This window comes from Candida albicans, chromosome 3, assembly GCF_000182965.3.
Source record: "Candida albicans SC5314 chromosome 3, complete sequence".
In the NCBI taxonomy this organism is placed as follows: Eukaryota; Fungi; Ascomycota; class Pichiomycetes; order Serinales; family Debaryomycetaceae; genus Candida; species Candida albicans.
Genome location: NC_032091.1, coordinates 576,259 through 595,500, shown reverse-complemented (window position 1 = coordinate 595,500; position 19,242 = coordinate 576,259). Strand labels below are relative to the sequence as shown.

Genomic DNA, 19,242 nt, shown 5'->3' with positions numbered 1-19,242 from the left:
TAACTATATTTGGAGATTCAAGTGACAGTGAGGGACATGATGATAGTGATAGCTCCGACAGTGATTAATGATGTGTTCCTGTTAATAGAGGTGTGTAGAAATTGTAATTATATGTGTGAAAATTGATTGATTTTAGAAATTTATACATTCCTATATGCCAATTATCTGTAGACAAGTTGAAAAGAAAGAGAATGGTCAGTAAAACCTTTCAGCATTGAATTGATTCACTTTTTTTCCTATAAATATTTCTTCCCAATATATTACTAGTCCAAGTCTGATAAGTTATATCTGGAGGTAAAGTTTCTGTCATTACCATTAATATTCGATGATATATTTCTCTAATAAAAGATTTTGCAACTTCTGGTTGTTCAATCAATAATGCTGCCATATAACTTTCAAAAAAATCACCCAAGAATTCTTCTTCATAGATTCGAATTTCATCTTTAGATTGCCAATCAGAAGATTCTGAATGAGGAGGGGTTTCACCTAAAATGGTGAATGGTAACCATTCTTTAGCAATACGCTTATTTATAATGGAATCATCCAACCCTTGATATAAATTATAAGCTTTAGTCAATTTTGCCATTAAAGTATTTGTTGCCAACATAATTTTTAATAATTGATAAGTAGTACTACTATTAATATTAATATGATTTTTCTGACATATTAATTCATAAATTAGCTTTGATGTTTCTTGAGCTAAGAATAAATCACCCAATCCATCCAATATTGAAAGTTCTTTACGAATTAATGAATAATCTTGAGGATCTAATGAATAATTTCGACCCAACATTTTTTTACCAAAATAATGATTTGGATCCAATAATACACGATAGAACTCTTTATGCATTAAAGATTTTACCAATAATGATTTATCTTTAATTTTGGGTAATTTTGGTAAATTAATTCGATTTGTTGTATTGTTATCTTTATTACTGGCAATGGTAGCATTCTTATTTGAGTGTTTGTGATGTTTGATATTACTCAAGATAATATAATTCACATCTTTATTGTCACCATTATCATTATATAATAAATCATTTCTAACGGGGACATCAAGTAAATATTGTTCAAAAGTAGATAAAATAAACTGATCTCTTTCATCACGGATTATTCGAATATCATTAATTGAGAATCGATTACTTCTTGCCTCCAAATACATGGAAACCAACTGATCCAAACAATTATTGACTTCTTGTTCATTATAATTCTGTAACATATAACCAAATATTATGTAAAGCCAATTCTTTAAACCAAAATGATGATCACATAAAGTCATGGACTTTTCTTTTTCTAAAATAGTCTTATTACAAGTCAAAAAATTCTTCAATTGGTGATGTCTTAAAGAATTTATATCATTCAACTCTTCTTTTAAAAATGTCGATAAATCAAAAACAAATTGTTTAACTAATGAACCACCACCAACCTGAAATAACTGTTTGAATCTTCGATAAGAAGCCAATCTAATGAAATCACCTCCAAGACTATAGAAATGATATTTGATTTGTTTATCAGTATGCAATAATGAATTCAATGCTGATGGGATTAGTATGGCATGCTTAGATTGGCCTGACATAGATGACTGTTTGGGAATAGAAGTTGTTGCTGTTGTTGCTGTTGCTGACCTTTTTGCTAATATCGTGGTTGATGTCTTGGTGTTAGTGTGAGTACTTGTGTTATTCATAATTGGACGTATTCTTGTTGTTATCATTTAAATATAGATAAGGAAGGGATTTCTAAGAGAGGAGGGGGGTATAAATAAAATAAAAAAGATAACAACAAGATAATAAAAGATGTGTAAACAAATTGTAAGTGACTCAAAAGAGTTTTGTTGTGGGTTTATAAGAGTTATGAGTCAAGAATATTTAGTATTAATAGCAATGATACGTGGATATGTGAATTGCATGGGATCAAACTACGTAATGGTTTTTATTTTTTGGTGTTACTTTTTGTATATATGACCCCATGTGCCCTCCCGCCCATTATCATCACCACGCCCTCATTCTTTTTCTTTTCTCACTCCCTTCTTCCCGATTTTCATTTGATACTAAAATCAAAACTAAACCAATTAGCTCATGCTCATATATTCTGTTTTGTTTTACTTGATAAGCTAGGTAGATGTAATATATTGACTACCTTTCTGAAAGTCCATCCCCCCCCACAAAAAAAACTAGCTTAATGATAACTATAAATTGTAAATTAACGCGTTATCAGTGATGTTAATGAGTGCTTGAGTGTTTTTTTTGTTCTTAAACAACAAAATGACTAACGAGATACACGTTGATTGTTTATTTTATTGAAACTTAAATTGTCCAATTGTCAACTCAATCAATCACCCCACATAAAACTATAAATGTGTTATTTTAGTAGGTTTGTGTATGTTTTTATTTTTGTTTTTGTTTCACGTAGTAATCCCTTATCTGTTATACTATATGCAGGGAAAAAATGTGTCACTCCCAAAAAAATGTGATAACAGATAAGAGAGACAAGTAGGATAAGTTTTTTATTGATTTGGGTGCAAAACTGGTCAAAACTAGGATTATAAAACTAGAAACAAACAAGGTTATAATTTTGCTGATATAAGAGACCAAGCTACGAGCTAGAGGGATATCAATTTTATTAAACAACTATAGATAGTTAAACAAGTGGAGAAAAAAAAAAGAAATTTGCGGTAAGATCTGATTATGGAAACAAGACGACATCTTTTCTGTTGTTTGTATATACTCTTTTAAAGCATACAAATCTGGCAAGATAATGACTAAGAACAGTGTCTGGACAATAATATTTACTCATATTTAAAATGTTTCTTCGTATAGTCGACACTAATCGCGGGGAATGTATGGGGTAACTTGAAATTAATCTGCTTAGTTTAATAATGTAAACAGTCAATGAGTCATAATCAGGATTAGCAAAATATTTAAATCATTCTGGCTATTCATTTGCTTTAAAATCTATAATTGTTAAGTTATTGTTTGCTATGTTTATCCAATTCACAATTTTAGTAACCAATTATGACCAAATAATTTCAAAAATCAAAACAAAAAAATAAACTAACTATAAAGGATCTTAAGCTTTGAGAAACAAGTAACTGACCATTAGCATGCTAGAACATGTATATAATTGATTTGCATTGGAGCAGAAGTGATAATTATAATTTATTGAACTTTACTCTTATGCAGTGTAGACTGAGTGCAAATTTTACTTTTCTCTATTTAACCAAGAAATTCACTTTTCTAAACCATATCCAGTACTATATCACCCAATTTAAAAAATTATTTTAGCTCTTAAGCAACTAAAGAAGTGTTTTCTTCTAATTTTAAAAGATTTTAATATAAACTAAGTAAATAATCCTGTGAAATCATTTTGGTGTGACAAAATTAGCTAATTTACTTACCATCAAGTAAGCCTGCGTGGCGAAATGGTTATCGCTTTTGACTTCTAATCAAAGGATTCCGGGTTCGAATCCCGGCGTGGGTTTTCTTATTGCAGCTTTAGCTCATCTGGGAGAGCGTCAGACTGAAGAATTTCAAACCTGAAATCTGGAGGTACTGTGTTCGAGCCACAGAAGCTGCAATATTTTTTTTTCAACTCCTTGGTTTTTAAAGATAATCTTTTGTATATACTACTGTTAGATATGATCGAAATATCAATACATATCATACTAGAATTATTCTTATTTTTTTTTTTCGTCATTCCTATTTCCATATATATATACACTATGACTTAATATTATTGACAATTTTATTATAATCATCAGGTAAATTTGATTTCATGAATAAACATAATTGAATGAATTCCAATTTTAAAAATTGATCAATGATAAAACAATTGAAATTACTATTAAAATTAAAATTTATTAAATAAACAAATTTTAATTCAATTTTCAATAAATCGGGTAAATTATTTATTCCAACGACATTATTAAATTTTGATTGATGTTGATAAATATCTTCAAAAATTTTGATTGAACAACGTAAAGATCCAATTAAAAATCGGAAACTATTATTTAAATTCAACGTGATTTTATTTAAATAAATTGATAATTTAAATAATAAAAAAGTTGTATTTAAATAAGAAATTATCGATATATTTGATGAATAAGTTTTAATTCGATTTAAAAATTGATCAATTGATATATTTGGAGTTTTCAATAAATTGAATATTTTAAGTGATTCCAATTGTGATTCCAGTTTCTTTTGGGAGTTTTTATGTTGATTGGTAATTTCCAATTTTAATTTATTGATATAAATTTCATTGATTTGTTCATCATTATATGTTTGATTTGTAATGGTTGTTGATTGAATTAATTGTTCAATGGGGATATATGGAGGTGGTTCATCATTATTATTGTTGTTGTTGTTCTCGTTATTATTATTATCACTAAAATATTTAATGTCATCGATATTTTCATCAATTATTGATTCAAACTCATTTGTAGGTGAAGGTATATTTAGAGTTGAGATATCATCTGGTGACCTTATAGAACTATCTCGATCAACTTCAACGTCATCAACAATCCTTGCCTCTATAGATGTTTCAAGTTCATCATAATACTTGTTATCATTAATGATCGAGTTTTTATGAAATTTGGCCATTTTCAATGGTGGTGGAGATAATGACGGCGTATTTGATCGAATATTACTCATTTCATTGGCAAAATCAGTATCTTTGGTCATATGCAGTGGTTGTGGTTGAAATAACGTACTACTAGCATTAGCATTCCTTTCGTTATTCTCATTAATGTTTCCCGTGTCTTTATCTATAAGATCATCTTCATTGATCCCCAATCTATTCAATTGTTGCCATCTAAATTCATTATACAAATCAGGATGTTCTTGTAATTTAACAATAAATTGTAATGTTTTGGATAAAATAAATATTGAATGGTATAAATGCAAGTTATTGACGTTTTTGGTACCATTTTGTAAATCATAAATTAACTCTTCTAAATTAACATCCTCCGGACTTTTCGGTTGATCAACAAATGTTTCTCTTGGTGGTTTCAAGTTCGGTATTTCATTCAAATCACCAATCTGTGATGTTGCTGTAGTTGTTGTAGTTGTAATCATAATTGATGACACTGAATATTTTGTTATGTTGTTTCCTAAATGTATACTTAGAAACAAAAAAGAAAACCTAATTTATATGAGGTTTATATATTTTTAGAAAAAGTAGTTGTCAAGGCAAATGCTTCGTTAAATTCTTGTTGTAACGTGGATGGAACAGACTTCCTCGGGATAAGTTGTTTCTGGGAAATCTCTCTCTGATGTTAAAAGGGTCCGAAACAAAATCGTAATAATCTTGGGTAAAGTATTCTTAATAACTATAAGTTCCAACCAAAATACAGTGTAATGAATAGATTCTAACTCTTTTTAATAGTTTTACTTCTTTGTATTCAAGTTGCTATTCTGAATGGTTTGTTGATTCTTAAATATTGCTCTTTTCGTGTTTGTAGAAACCAAAGAGAAAAAAAAGAAAGACAAAGAAAGACAAAGAAAACTAAACAATTTTTTTTTGTCTCGTTTGTTTTTTTTTTCTTGGTGTACTTTCTTTGTTCGCGACCCCATCTGGTAGTAAATTTCTCCCAATTGTTTTGACTAAATTTTAGTCGTCTGATTTCTCTAGTACCAACCCCACCGCAGTATCCCGTCCATTGCCTTTATACCCAAAATTGGCACTACTTTCCAATTTTTGGAGAAATTCAATCCCGGGAATAGTAGGAACAGTTTGTATTTACAACAATTATCGTCATTAATAGGAACGACTAGTAATACCACACTACAATAACCACAGTAATTCTAAGCTGATTAGTGCTAATAGCAGTTATGTATCCATCATTAACTAAAACAAATAGCTTTGGGGAAATCTCTTAAAAAGGATGACTTATTGATGGAGTCTTGTAAATACGCCTACATTTACGGATACATCACGTGACTAAATCAATCTCCCACAAAACACGTCATCATTTGTTTACAAAACGGGAAAGCCTAATTATCAATATCAAAACCCTATATAGAAAGCTTACATTGGTAGTTTAGTTCTCCAAATTTTTTTTTTACATGTTATTCTATTTTTATTATAACAAAACTCTATTATACAACCAAAACTATAGTTAGGAAAAATTAAGCGTGACTTTTAATGATTCCTTTTGATAAAAAAAAATTATTGAAAAATGGGGTAGGTAGGAAGTGGTAAAGAAACGTAATATAATAATAATCAAAAAGTTAAACAACTAAGAGATCCAATAAATCTTCTAGTTTTCTTGTTCATAAATTCAATAATTCTTCTTAACAAATAGCTTCGGCACAATCTTCAGCACAGCAACAACATAAGATAGCACAACAAGTACCACAAAAGGCTGAACAACATCCACCACCGCTTTTTTGTGGTTGTTGTTGAACGTACATTGGTTGTGGTTGTTGATAATATTGTTGTGGTGGAGGACCTTGATGATAGTAACCACCTTGTGGAGGAGGAGGACCTTGTTGATAATATGACTAAAAATACTGTTAGTATTGGAAATTGAAAAAAAAGATCAGATTTTTTAAACTCAAATATGTAGCAACTCTTAGATAAGTATTATCCTTGCGATTTGACGAAAAATATAATGTTGTCTTTGCAATATTAAGCCCCCCCCTGGTATTTCTCTCTCCCATCCAACCAACGTGTGAAATTCAAATCACAGTACACGAACTCGGGGAACGGAAAAAAGAAGAAATAATTGTAAATATTAACACTCTGCCCTGGGCTTTGCAATAAGTTGTCTCACGCAAATATGTAGAAATGAATTATATGCCTCACTCGATTTGATAGTGACATTGATTGGTACTTGAACTGCATACATTGAGATCAAAGGAATTCAAAAACTTAATATGAATGATGTACTCCCCATTTGAAACAACACATAGAATATTGTAATTAGATCGATAAACTGATATGGGACATTAAAATTGATAGTAGGACACGAGCTGGACAAGACATTCAAGTGGAAAAACGAGGGATATAAGGAAATTTGAACTGTAAAATATGGAATGTAAACAAGGATAATCAATTGTCGTTATTTGAGTTACAAAAAAAACCTTCAAAAATCAAAATGAAATAGAAAATTGACATACCATAATTTATAAAATGTTTAAATGATCTTTGAAATGATATCAAGTATCAAAAATAAATTAATGAATAAATTCAGAAAAGAATCAAAAAAAGAAGAAATATAAAACAGCCTATTAAAAAAAAAAAATCATAGAAAGGACAAAATGAAACGTTTAAATATTTTTTGATTTCCAGGATCAACCAATTCATTTTAGACGTTAAAAGAAAAACTATGTTAATTTTGTGTTTACTTTTTAATTTTTTTAGTTTTAGTTTTTGTTTGTTATGAAAAGAAATTTCTTCGTTCTACTACTAAAGTGATTTTCAATTCGAGTGATCGGCTTGGCTTCATTTGGTTTATTTCTTTCTCTTCGGGTTTCTTCTCAACCGAATTATATTTTCACTACTACTACTACTACTACCACCATCACATCTTGCACGCACGCACGCACCCTCATCTTTTTTTTTTTGCTCAGCCTTGAAAATAATAGAACAAACTTGCAACTAAGTAATGACCTTACATAGTCACAGCCAACCAACAACCTTTATCTATTGATTTCTATAAATAAAATAAATTGGGTGTTTAATGACAGAGTAAAACACTCCTTATTATTTTTTTGAACCAGCCTTATCTTGGTTAATAGAATAGTATTCAACTACTACTGTCACCCTATTGACACGTTTTATACGTTATTCTTCATTTTTATTTGCTCAACAAATTTTTAATATTCAAACACGAAAACAAAGCTTTCTCTTCCTCCTCCTCCAATAACAATAAGGAATTGTTTTAATCGGCTTTGTTATATATCCACTAAGGTTGTTCTTTTCCTCTTTTGCCGCCCGTAGTGTAGCAATTGTTTCTTAATACCATTGTACCCAACATACACGACTTTTTTTTCTTGTTTTTTTTTTTGATCGGAACGAAATTGTTAATGATTTAGGCTATATATTTTTCCGCTTTTAGCTTTCATTTCCGAGACCACCAAGACCAACACTGACAGGAAGAGTTTGATATTCAGGTAAAAACACAATATCAACCTTCCAAGACTACAATCTACTACATGCTACTATCAAATTAAATATTTAATTTCTATCACAAATTGAAATTATACGGGGGGCAGTACGTTTGGAATTCTGTTGTTAGCTAAGCCTCTCTACAAATTTTTTTTTTTTTTTGATTTCCGTATTGTTAAGCCATATCCTAAACTGCTACTACGTAACATTTGGGTAGTTCATAATTAATTTCCAGTATGATTCTCTATTGTTGTAGTAGACCCATAAAACTAGCCAACTTTCCCTATCTCTTCATTATTTTTATTTATAGAAATAACTGATTTTGTATAGCCTATTCTTCACTTTCTGCAACATAGCCCTGTATCAAGTTTGCTGCTCCTCGTTTTATTTTGCAACAGCATTTCCCTTTGGTTCCAGATTATTACTTGACAACGATATCAGGCACCTATCAATCCCTAATCTACATCAACAATGGTCTAGAACACTATTAAATTTTTAATAATACATAACACCTATTAATCTTGATTTAAAATTTTGCAGCTACAGTTGTTGCTGTTGTTGTTGTTGACCTTCAACAAATGACATTGCTTCCTCTTTATTGATCTCATTAACTGAACTAACTTTATTACTAAATGTCACTCCATAAAATTTATCACCACTCAATTGTAATAATTCAGGTCTGAAAGTAGTACAGATAAATTGTGCCCCTCGACTTCTTCCTTCATTATTATTGTTGTCTTCATTATTTCTTGATAATTGATGAATCAATCTAGCAACACTAATACGATATTGAGTATCAAGATTTGAATCAATTTCATCAAATAAATAGAATGGAGCAGGATCACAATTTTGTATAGCAAAGATTAATGCAATGGCACATAATGATTTTTGACCACCTGATAATTGTTCAATTCTTTGTTGTTCATCGTTTTTCGAATTAAATGATACAGATATAGCAACTCCTGAATAATTATCTATATCATCATCATCATCATTGTCAGAATTAAAATCATCGGTTGCATTGACATTATTGTTGTTGTCATTTTTCTTTTGCATGATTAAATTACCAGTACCTCGAGGTACTAATTTTTCAAATATTTGTTTAAATGATTTAGCAACTTGATTAAATGATTTTTTAATTGCATCATTTTTTTGTTGTTGTAAATTAGTAATTAAATTTTCAATTGATGCTTTGGAATTATTTAAATCAATTCTTCTGGCCATTAAATCCTCCTTTTGTCGATTAAATAAATTGAATTGTTCAATAGCTTTTTTATTTATATGAGAATATTTTGTCAATTCTTGATTAATACCATTTAATTTCGAAAGTAATTGATCCGAACTATATTGATCATATTTCTCAGATTGAAATGCTTCTTCAGGTAATACCCCTAATTCTCGAATTTTTTGATTAGCATCATCTCTCATTTGTGATTTAATCAGTTTTTGATTCAAAAGATTATTAGTTTGTTTCAGGAATTTTTCAATATTTTTAATGATTTTAATTTGTTGCTTATTAGCTTGAGCTAATTCTTGTTCACAGTTATTGATTTCTTCATTTATTTTGGTCAAATTCTCAACAACTTGTGAATTACGCAGTTGACTAGTATCTAATTGAATATGTAAATTTTCCAATTCTTGTTGCAATTCCTCATATTCTAGATTTGACTTGGTATCAGAACTTTTTGAACTTTCTTGTTGTAGTTGTAGTTGCTGTTGCTGTTGCTTTTGTTGTTCTTGACGATATTTGTTTAATTTTGGTTGTAAATTATTAATTACTTCACTTTCGATTCCAGAAATCTTGGTATCCAATTCTGATGATCTAGTAACAATATTATCTAATTTAGATTCCAATTCAATAGCCAGTTTAGACAATTCATCTAATTCATTTTGTTCGTCTTGAGTTAAAACTTGTGTGAATTCACTATTCAATTCCAGTTCATGTTGTTTCAAATTTACTTTAATTGAATTCTTGGTATTTTGTAAATTCTGTAAATTAGATTTCAAAGATGAGATTTCTTGATCTAAATTGAATTTCTTGTTAGTCAATTGAGATAATTCAATTTTAATTGGCTCTTTACTAACAGATAAACGATCCAAATCTCGAACATTCAATTGTAATTCATTATTCAATTTATTCAATTGCGAATTGGTTGATTCAATCTCTTCTGTCACTTTCACCAATTCTCTATCGGTTTTCTCTAATTCTTGTTTCTTTCTTGTCTGGATTTTAAGCGCATCAATACGTGAATTTTTATAATCACGATACCCTCCTGATAAAACCCCTCTAGTATCAACTCTATCACCATCTAATGTAATACAACTCAATTTATATTTACGAGACAATTCACCACCTTTCAGTAATTCACTAACAACAAGAGTTTTACCAAAAATTTGATTAATGGCCTTGTAAACTTGTTCATTGTATTTCAATTTCTTAATCAATGGAAGACATTGATTTTCATGAGAATCAGGATATTCAACTTCAATATTATCAATACGATTCAAGGGAACAAATGTTACTCTACCAGCTTTATTACGGATCAATTCTTCCATTATGGTAGCAGCAGTAACATCAGTATCAACAACAATATGAAACAAAGAATTACCAGCAATGACTTCTGCTGCTGTTTTATACTTGTCATTAACATTAAATAATTCAGCAACAGTCCCATAGACACGGTCAGAAAGATTCAATCTTTGAGCTATTTGCTTTACCGCAGCAATACCTTGAGCTTGTGCTCTATCCATGGTTTGGTTGACTATGTTAGTAGCATTGGTCAAATCATTTGTCAATGAATCATGAACACTTTTCAACCTAATTTCATCACGCCACAAAATCTTTCTTTGATCAACTAATTGAGTGATTTGTTGTTTTGAATCATTGATAGTTGTTTTCAAATTGGCAAGGGTTTTGATATGTTCCTCATCATTTAATGAATCATTCAATTTTTTTATTGATTCAGACAATTCTTCTAAGCTAGACTCTCTAGTCTTTACTTCATTTGAAATATGACGCATTTCTTGATCTTTATCAGTGATTTGTCGTTTCAATTTGGATATTTCAGTATTCAACCAAGAATCACGATCTTTTTTATTCACAAATTTCAGAAATCTACTTTGTTTAGCATACAACGCTCTTTGCTTTGAACTTATCTCCAGTAATTGTTGTTTTAAACTCGATTCTTGTTGTTGTAATTTGTTCAATTCTGGTTTATAACGAGAAATTTCTTGTTTGTGTTGGTTTATTTCCAGTTGAAGAATACCAATTTGTTCATTAATATGAATGTTTTGTTCTTTGGATAACTCATTATTCAATGATAATTCTCTCAATTTAATCTCTTTTTCAGCTATAACTTTCAATAGTTGATCACAATCCAAATCTGATTGCTCCTTCTCTAATTTCAAGACTTTGGCAGAAATTTTCAATTCATTGATTGAATCTTGTAATTCAACACATAATTTTTCCCTTTTTTCTAATTCAATTAAATCTTGTTTACTTTCTTGTAATATTGATTGATGCTTTTCTTCTAATTCTTCCAAAGATTCATTCAATTCATTATACTCCCTGTCAAAAATATTAAACTCTAAAATTTTTTTCAATTTATCTAATTTTTGGAAATCTTTCAAATCAGCACTTTCAATTTGTAAATCTTTTAATCTTTCTTCAATACTAACCAAAGTCTCATCAATTCTTGCTCGTTTCAAATTTGATTGATTCATTTCTTTCATTGATTCTTTCAATTTATTTTCAAAAACATTGGCACCACTGACTTCTTTTAATAAATTCAATCGTTCATGATTTTTGGAATTGGTTAAACTGGTAATTCTACCTTGAGGTACAATATAATATGGGTTCGATCTAGAAAACCCAGCACTTTCTAAAAGATTCATAATATCTGATCGAGTAGCTGATTTCCCATCTAATGAATAATCATCTTTTTTCAACCCAATGGTACGTCTAATACTGATTTCTGGCTTATTTATTGGGAAACGACCATCGGTGTTATCAAATATGATTTCAACATATGCTGACATAACTGTACCAGATCCTTCATGAATAAGCCCCTGCCTCTCCTCTCGTGACATATGAGTATAAGCATCACTCAATACAAATCTAATGGCAGCAAAGAAATTCGATTTCCCAGATCCATTACGACCAACAACAACATTACAATGAGGAGAAAGTAAATCAATAGTAGTTGTGTTTTTATAAGTCTTGAACCCTTGAATAATAATCTTCTTGATATGCATATTGAGTTTTTATCGTTACAAAAGAACTACTCCAAGATGATTAGACAAAGTGGTGCTTCAGTGATAATTGGAGTTCTTTTCTATTCAATAGATTTTGAAAAAAAAAAAAAATCAATAAACAAGACGCGTCCTTCGGTTTTTTTTTGGCAACACTCAAACTCGTACTTAAAATTTTGAACAAAGTACACACAGACAGAAGTACCAAAGAAACACAAGGCTTTACCAAATTTCTATGGAAGCACTTGTTTCTTAACAACTCAAAAACCAAAATTCTTACGGTCAATAGATTTCATTCGATTCCCATTATTTTCACTCTATTTGAGACTATTATTCTTCCTAACATTCATTTGCTGTTTGGTTTCTTGCCAATTTCCTGTACAAAATCCTTAGTTCCCAAAGAGACAAATTGTCTTTTTCATTTGTGTGTGTGTGTGAATGGCAGAAGACGAAAAAAAAAGATATGAGAACTTCCCTTGAAGAAATTTTAAAGTTTTGCCATTTTTATCAATTATCGTCATTGAAACGTCCAATAATCTTTGTCATATAGAAAATCTTAAAAAATATATCCACTCGTTTTAAAAAATGGCAGGAAGAAAAAGAAAAAACGAATCTAAGAAACCAAATCCTACTGCAAGATCAACTGCAGCAATCTTTCAGGATATAAATAATTTAGATGAATTAGAATCTAAAACTAAAATCGACAACAACAAGAGTAATGAAGAAACCAATGATGAACCTGCAGGCAGTCCTGAAGAAGATATTGCCAATGCTGGTTTCCCATTTAACTATTTGTATCGAGTACAAGATCATTTAAACGAAAATATGTCAGTAGTACATGCTGTTCAATGTTTGGTTAGTTTATTTTTCATCCAAATGGTATATTTAGATAGAGTTAAAATCATTGATTATTCTAAAGATGAACATTTACCAATGCAAGTAATTGCAGTTATTTTTTTCAATTGGGTAGGTGTGTTCCTTTGTACCGTTTTAGGGATGGTTAAGAACAAGAGTGAAAACAAAGTAATGCCAGATTTCAATTACATTTATAGTTTGCTACTTCCAGCATTATTGAGTGTTTTACATTTCAATAAAGATTGGCTTTTAGTTAATCTTTCATTGAACTATTTTGTTATTGATTCAATGAACCCTATTTTCAATTTGTTTTCCAGTTTAGGGTTTTATGAAGTTTATAAAGATGAAGAAACTACTTTGATTTCCACTTTTCAATTTGGTCAATATGCCGCAATCTTTTTGGTATTCCAATATATATTAAACTATATAAACACAGAAGAAATTGACGACGACAGTAATGCTAAACCAAGAACAAGTTTGAAAAGACTGGAAATTCATTTGATTGTGCTTTTACTTATCAATATCTTATTCAATCCCGCATTTACCGGTGGAAATGTTTTGCCAATGAAAATATTCCAAAAACTCATTATTAGTTTTATAATTTCAAGTTTCTTTACATTCCCAATTATTAGTTTCACTCCGGGGATTCTTGTTATTTTAATTTTTGGCGGTATATTCTACGGATTCACAATCTTCCAATTAACACCAATTTTAAATGATAATGCTGTAAATTGGTTATACAATTATGTCATGAAAGATGAAACAAGAGTTCACATTATCTCAATATGGGTGGCAATGTCAGTGACCATTATCCCAATGGTGTTTTATTTTGCCAATTATTTGAGGCTTAATACTAGAAGAAAGATTTGGCATGGCTTAATGGTAATTGCATTATGTTTCACCCCAGAAATATTATTTGGTCAAATTGAATTTACATTAATAAGTTTATTAGGAACATTAATTGTTTTCATGGTAGTGGAAGGTATTAGATACAATAGACTTTCTTATATTGGAGAATTCTTACACAAAACTTTATCTGTTTTCCAAGATACAAAAGATTTACAAGGACCTTTGAATTTATCTTACATTTATTTATTAGCAGGGGTTACTATCCCTATAGTTTACGATTATTTGGTCAATAAAGATACTGTCACTATTATCAGATATAGTGGATTGATTACTTTAGGTGTTGGCGATACATTTGCTTCTGTGATTGGTAAAAAGTTTGGTACGTTCAAATGGAAGGGCAGCAACAAATCAGTACAAGGAACAATTGCTTTTATTGTCAGTGTTCTCCTTTGTACTTATGGTGCTGATTACTATTTGACCCAGAATAATACAAATTATCTTCCAATCAAAAATTGGGAAAATACCTTAGTTACTATACTTTTGGCAGGATTCTTGGAAGGAACTTGTGATATTAATGACAATTATCTCATCCCAATATTTTTCCCTATTTCCTATGAACTATTAAACAAGAGTTACAAATAAATAAGTTAAAAAACTATCATAGTAAAATACTTCTAATATATATCTGTATAAAGCAATGAACAATTTAACCTGAATACACTTTCCTTTTTTTGCAACTGGTGATGATGTTGGCTATGCCAATGACAGGCTTATTGTCGTGCAGATCGTACCAATGCACGTCGTAACATTACAACAATCAATCAAACACGTGAATCAAACCCCCCTCCTTAAAGAGGGAAATTGAATTTTTTTTTTTCTACTCCTCCCCTAATTATAAACATCGTATAAAGAAATGAATCCAGAGAAATTTTTAAAATCGAATCATAATTTAATAATTAGTAAACTTTATTAAATCTAGTCCAATCGCTTCAAAACCCATACTTGATTTGGGTTTTATTTTATTACTTTCAGATTAACAAAAAAATATTTCTTTCATTTGTATTATTTATTTTTTGTTGTTATTTTTTTTTCACCTTCGTTAACAAACCTTTATGAGATAAACCATGGATGTGAAAAGACCTAAGAAAATCTTTACCAGATCACAAATTATTGATTTAATAGCTGATGGGAAAGTCATTGTTATATATAAAAACAATGTATTAAATTTGACTTCATGGATCAAGAAACATCCAGGTGGAGACAAAGCAGCTTATCATATGGTTGGGAAAGATGCCACTGATGAAATGCATGCTTATCATTGTGATGAAACTGTTGATACTTTTACTCGTTTTAAAATTGGTGAGATAGAAGGACCAAGATGGGAAAATTTGTTACCTCCAATTCAAGGTGGGATCTACGCCAAAGGAGGTCATTATGGGAGCCTCAATAATAAAAATACATCGAACAAGAAAACTTTGGATAGTAAATTAGATAATGATAGTTCAAATTCTACTTCAGATTTAGAATGTTTAACCACAACTAATTCTTGTGATAGTGATATCAGTGAAACAGAAATTGCCAACTACAAAGGTATTGGGTTTGTTCCTCTGGTGAAACCTGTTGTTCCTCAAAATCAATTAGTCAGTAAAAGCAATATGGATATTGTTTTCCCTATTATTGATGAAGAGACGAAAAAGAAAGTTATTAGAAACCCCAAAACTTTACTAAACAACTACGATAATAAATTATCTCAAGAAGATGTTATGTCATTGCCAGCATTGGATTATGATTCACAACAAGTTTTAAGAGATAAATATAATGAATTACATCAAACTATAATTGATTATGGGTTATATGAATGCGATTTATGGGACTATGTAAGAGAAGTCACCAAAATCGGATCCTTGTTTCTTTATTCCTTATCATTTTTAAAGATTAATCAATTATTTCTTAGTGCAGTCTTCATGGGGATGGCATGGCATCAAGGTACTTTCATAGCTCATGATGCTGGACACATCGGAATCACTCATAATTATCAAATCGATAATATCTTTGGGATGCTTATAGCTGATTGGTTTGGTGGATTAAGTTTAGGTTGGTGGAAAAGAAATCATAATGTCCATCATTTAATTACTAATGATCCAGTTCATGATCCAGATATTCAACATTTACCGTTTTTCGCTGTTAGTGTAAGATTATTTCAAAATGTTTATTCTACTTATTATGATAAAATTTTACCCTTTGATAAATTTAGTCAATTTTTAATCCCATTACAGAAATATTTATATTATCCGATTTTATGTTTTGGAAGATTTAATTTATATAGATTATCTTGGACTCACGTTCTTTGTGGACAAGGACCTAGACAGGGGAAAGCTGCTTGGTTTAGATATTTTGAATTTTTCGGGCTTAGTTTCTTTTTCTATTGGTTTTTTTACTTGTTGGTGTTTAAAACCATTGAAGGTGGTTGGAATAGGTTTAATTATGTTATGGTGAGTCATATAACAACAATGTTGGTCCATGTACAAATTACATTGTCACATTTTGCCATGTCAACAGCTGATTTGGGAGTCAGTGAATCATTCCCTTCAAGACAAGTTAGAACAACTATGGACGTTGATTGTCCTGAATGGTTAGACTTTTTACATGGAGGATTACAATTTCAAGCTATTCATCATTTGTTCCCTAGATTACCACGTCATAACTTAAGAAAGGCACAACCATTCGTCATTAAATTCTGTGAAGAAGTTGGATTAAGTTATTCAATTTATGGTTTTGGTGAAGGTAATGAAATTGTTATAAGTAGATTGGCAGACATTGGTAAACAATGTTCAATATTCTTAGATGCAACAAAGCACTATGAAGGGGATTTATATTAGACAGTATCCTGTTTTCTTAACTTTTATGCAAATTTATATGAGGGTATAGATATATATATAGAGACAATATTATGGTAAGAGACTTTGTTTTTGTTCTATTTCTATGAATTGCATTGTATTATTCTAACTATTTCATAACATCATGATCTATTAAACCTTGATCATTTAGATATCTGATAAACTCTATCACTTTTTCATTTTCATTTGTCATATGGTCTCTAGTCACAAGATGTTTGAATAACGACAGTTTTTTCACCAGGGTATTTTCAGTTCTATTTGAATATAATTTGGGAACTAAAATTGGGATTCCATTAACAGATTTCCGATAGTGAGTCAATTCATTGTAAGATAGTGTCACCGGGTTTTCATTTGTTGGTTCTTCATGTAAATTTTTACATTTGTTACCGAATTTACATTTCTTATTAAGTTGGTAGAATCGACATATACTTTTCTGTTTCTTAGTGGGCCCATTGGATGATTCATCTTCATTCATTCTTTTCTTGTTGTCGGATTTGGCATTTTTAATATCCTTTTGTTGTTGTTGTTGTTCTTCTTCCTGTTTTTGTTTTTGTTGCCTTTTGAGTTCAATATTCTTATTTGTGGGCCAATTTCGTTTTCTTTCTTCAATCCATTTCTCTATGTCTTCTTCAGTTTGTAAACTGATATTTGTGCCTTGAATGTATATTGTTCCGTTTGTTTTGGGGAGTGTTTCCTCATGATCATTATTGTCTTCCTCATCCTCATCACGATGGTCTATTTGGTTCTGTTTGCCAGTTTCAATATTCACTGGTACTCTATTTTGGGACTCAGAAGCAAGCTCTGGTTCTTTTGGTGTCTCATTAGGTAAATGTGTAGGTAAGTCAAATATAAACAGGTTGTCCATTTTAAAAGCTGCTTGGTTGTATTAGAATAATTAGATCTTGCAAGACAATTTTTTGTTTTCTATTCGATTTTTTTTCCTACAACCATCACCATCTGTTGCAAAAAATAGGAGGAATTTATTAACAACAAATTTACATCAATTTGAAAGACACTAAACAGTACATATTTAACTGACTAGAAGTTGCTTTCACAAAGATCACTGGGAAAAGTTTTCATCAGAAGTAAAAATCTTATTTACCACCAGTTACATCAAGAGTTTGGCAAACATCTTTTCAAAATAAACAGAGATACACCTGACATCTTTACAATTAGACTAGTTGATAAAACAAAAAAGGTGACTAGAAGTGTATTTACAAAAAGTATATATGATACTACTACTAAATCAAAAAACTATATGGTTCGTTATTGTCACCATAATCGTCTCTAGCATTACCTCTAATGACTGTAGAATAACTATCTTCAGAATAATCATAATGATCACTTGCAAATCCAACTTGTTGCAAATCAGGAGCCAGTAAAGAATCAGACAATTTTCTACTTCTTTCATTAATTAAAACATTTGGATTATTGCTTTTATCTAATAATTTTTCTTTTAAACTTTCACCATTGTGTTTAAAATAATGTTCTAATCTAAAAGTATTGATGTTTGAACCAACTCCATCATTTACTAATGGTACTTTAACTTTGGCCATTAATTTTCTAAAACAATCAATATTAGAATATTCTTCAGTATATGTTTCCAGTTCATGTTGATCATAATTATCAAACACTGTACCTAACATGTTTCCTGGCGCAATTACTGAACCAGAATAATTGATTAATTCTTCATCATCTTCATCATCATCATCAATGATAGCACATTCATCATGGAAATGATAAGCAAATTGATTTAAAATAGCTGGTGGTAAAACCCCGATTTTCACAGGTTTACTATAATATGGTTCAATAGAACGTTTTCTTGCTTTATTGCCAACATCAATGTTGGTAGAATTATTAATATTTGTAGTTAACGGGGGTGCATATTTTAATTGAGTATTAGTGAGACTTGGTAAATCTGGAGATACAATCGAGTAGTTTCTATTGTTGCTAGGTTTTATTGAAGTTAAATTAGAAATAAAGTATGGTTCTTTTGTCATAGAATCAAAATGGTGAAGAAAAACCAATCAAAATATTTTTTTGGTCTAGCTAAACAAATACTAGCTAGGAGATTTAGAGTTGATTTTATATTTTTGTATAGTTAGTAATACCTGGTTATCTTTCAGTTTCTTATCTATAAATTGAATTTGTTTATTTTTTAGATTTTTTTTTGCAATGATAAATGGAATTGTTTAGATAAGAGATTCGGAATTGGGACCTGCATATGACGCCCTATTCTTGGTGATAACATCATCTGAAAACGTGGCATTCCCACTCTAAATTG

General features: G+C 30.1%; 8 protein-coding genes and 2 non-coding genes across 10 annotated transcripts; 4 read left to right on the top strand and 6 right to left on the bottom strand. All coding sequences in view use genetic code 12, as the record gives it.

The window, feature by feature from the left end:
• Positions 1 to 208: 208 nt before the first annotated feature.
• On the bottom strand, positions 209 to 1,711 carry CAALFM_C302750WA (uncharacterized protein; the record flags this gene model as incomplete). Its single annotated transcript, XM_714870.2, has 1 exon — positions 209 to 1,711. One exon carries the CDS (start codon positions 1,709 to 1,711, stop codon positions 209 to 211), a length of 1,503 nt encoding a protein of 500 aa, XP_719963.2.
• A 1,693-nt stretch (positions 1,712 to 3,404) lies between these two features.
• Positions 3,405 to 3,477, top strand: tR(UCU)1. The gene has a single exon. It is a non-coding gene; the product is annotated as a tRNA-Arg (tRNA).
• An 8-nt stretch (positions 3,478 to 3,485) lies between these two features.
• On the top strand, positions 3,486 to 3,573 carry tF(GAA)1. Its single transcript is given in 2 exon segments — positions 3,486 to 3,522; positions 3,538 to 3,573. It is a non-coding gene; the product is annotated as a tRNA-Phe (tRNA).
• Positions 3,574 to 3,716: 143 nt separating this feature from the next.
• CAALFM_C302720WA (uncharacterized protein) lies at positions 3,717 to 5,069 on the bottom strand (the record flags this gene model as incomplete). Its single annotated transcript, XM_714869.1, has 1 exon — positions 3,717 to 5,069. The coding sequence occupies one exon, from the start codon at positions 5,067 to 5,069 to the stop codon at positions 3,717 to 3,719; it is 1,353 nt and encodes a 450-aa protein (XP_719962.1).
• Positions 5,070 to 6,287: 1,218 nt separating this feature from the next.
• CAALFM_C302710WA (uncharacterized protein) lies at positions 6,288 to 7,118 on the bottom strand (the record flags this gene model as incomplete). The annotated part of the gene is made up of 2 exons (XM_019475301.1): positions 6,288 to 6,497; positions 7,116 to 7,118. 2 exons carry the CDS (start codon positions 7,116 to 7,118, stop codon positions 6,288 to 6,290), a joined length of 213 nt encoding a protein of 70 aa, XP_019330846.1.
• A 1,528-nt stretch (positions 7,119 to 8,646) lies between these two features.
• On the bottom strand, positions 8,647 to 12,360 carry SMC3 (cohesin subunit; the record flags this gene model as incomplete). The annotated part of the gene is made up of 1 exon (XM_714867.2): positions 8,647 to 12,360. One exon carries the CDS (start codon positions 12,358 to 12,360, stop codon positions 8,647 to 8,649), a length of 3,714 nt encoding a protein of 1,237 aa, XP_719960.2.
• Positions 12,361 to 12,942: 582 nt separating this feature from the next.
• CAALFM_C302690CA (dolichol kinase) lies at positions 12,943 to 14,703 on the top strand (the record flags this gene model as incomplete). The annotated part of the gene is made up of 1 exon (XM_714866.2): positions 12,943 to 14,703. One exon carries the CDS (start codon positions 12,943 to 12,945, stop codon positions 14,701 to 14,703), a length of 1,761 nt encoding a protein of 586 aa, XP_719959.2.
• A 482-nt stretch (positions 14,704 to 15,185) lies between these two features.
• Positions 15,186 to 16,940, top strand: SLD1 (Sld1p; the record flags this gene model as incomplete). Its single annotated transcript, XM_714865.2, has 1 exon — positions 15,186 to 16,940. One exon carries the CDS (start codon positions 15,186 to 15,188, stop codon positions 16,938 to 16,940), a length of 1,755 nt encoding a protein of 584 aa, XP_719958.2.
• Positions 16,941 to 17,067: 127 nt separating this feature from the next.
• CAALFM_C302670WA (uncharacterized protein) lies at positions 17,068 to 17,823 on the bottom strand (the record flags this gene model as incomplete). The annotated part of the gene is made up of 1 exon (XM_714864.1): positions 17,068 to 17,823. The coding sequence occupies one exon, from the start codon at positions 17,821 to 17,823 to the stop codon at positions 17,068 to 17,070; it is 756 nt and encodes a 251-aa protein (XP_719957.1).
• Positions 17,824 to 18,199: 376 nt separating this feature from the next.
• Positions 18,200 to 18,958, bottom strand: CAALFM_C302660WA (uncharacterized protein; the record flags this gene model as incomplete). The annotated part of the gene is made up of 1 exon (XM_714863.2): positions 18,200 to 18,958. The coding sequence occupies one exon, from the start codon at positions 18,956 to 18,958 to the stop codon at positions 18,200 to 18,202; it is 759 nt and encodes a 252-aa protein (XP_719956.2).
• Between the last annotated feature and the right edge of the window lie 284 nt (positions 18,959 to 19,242).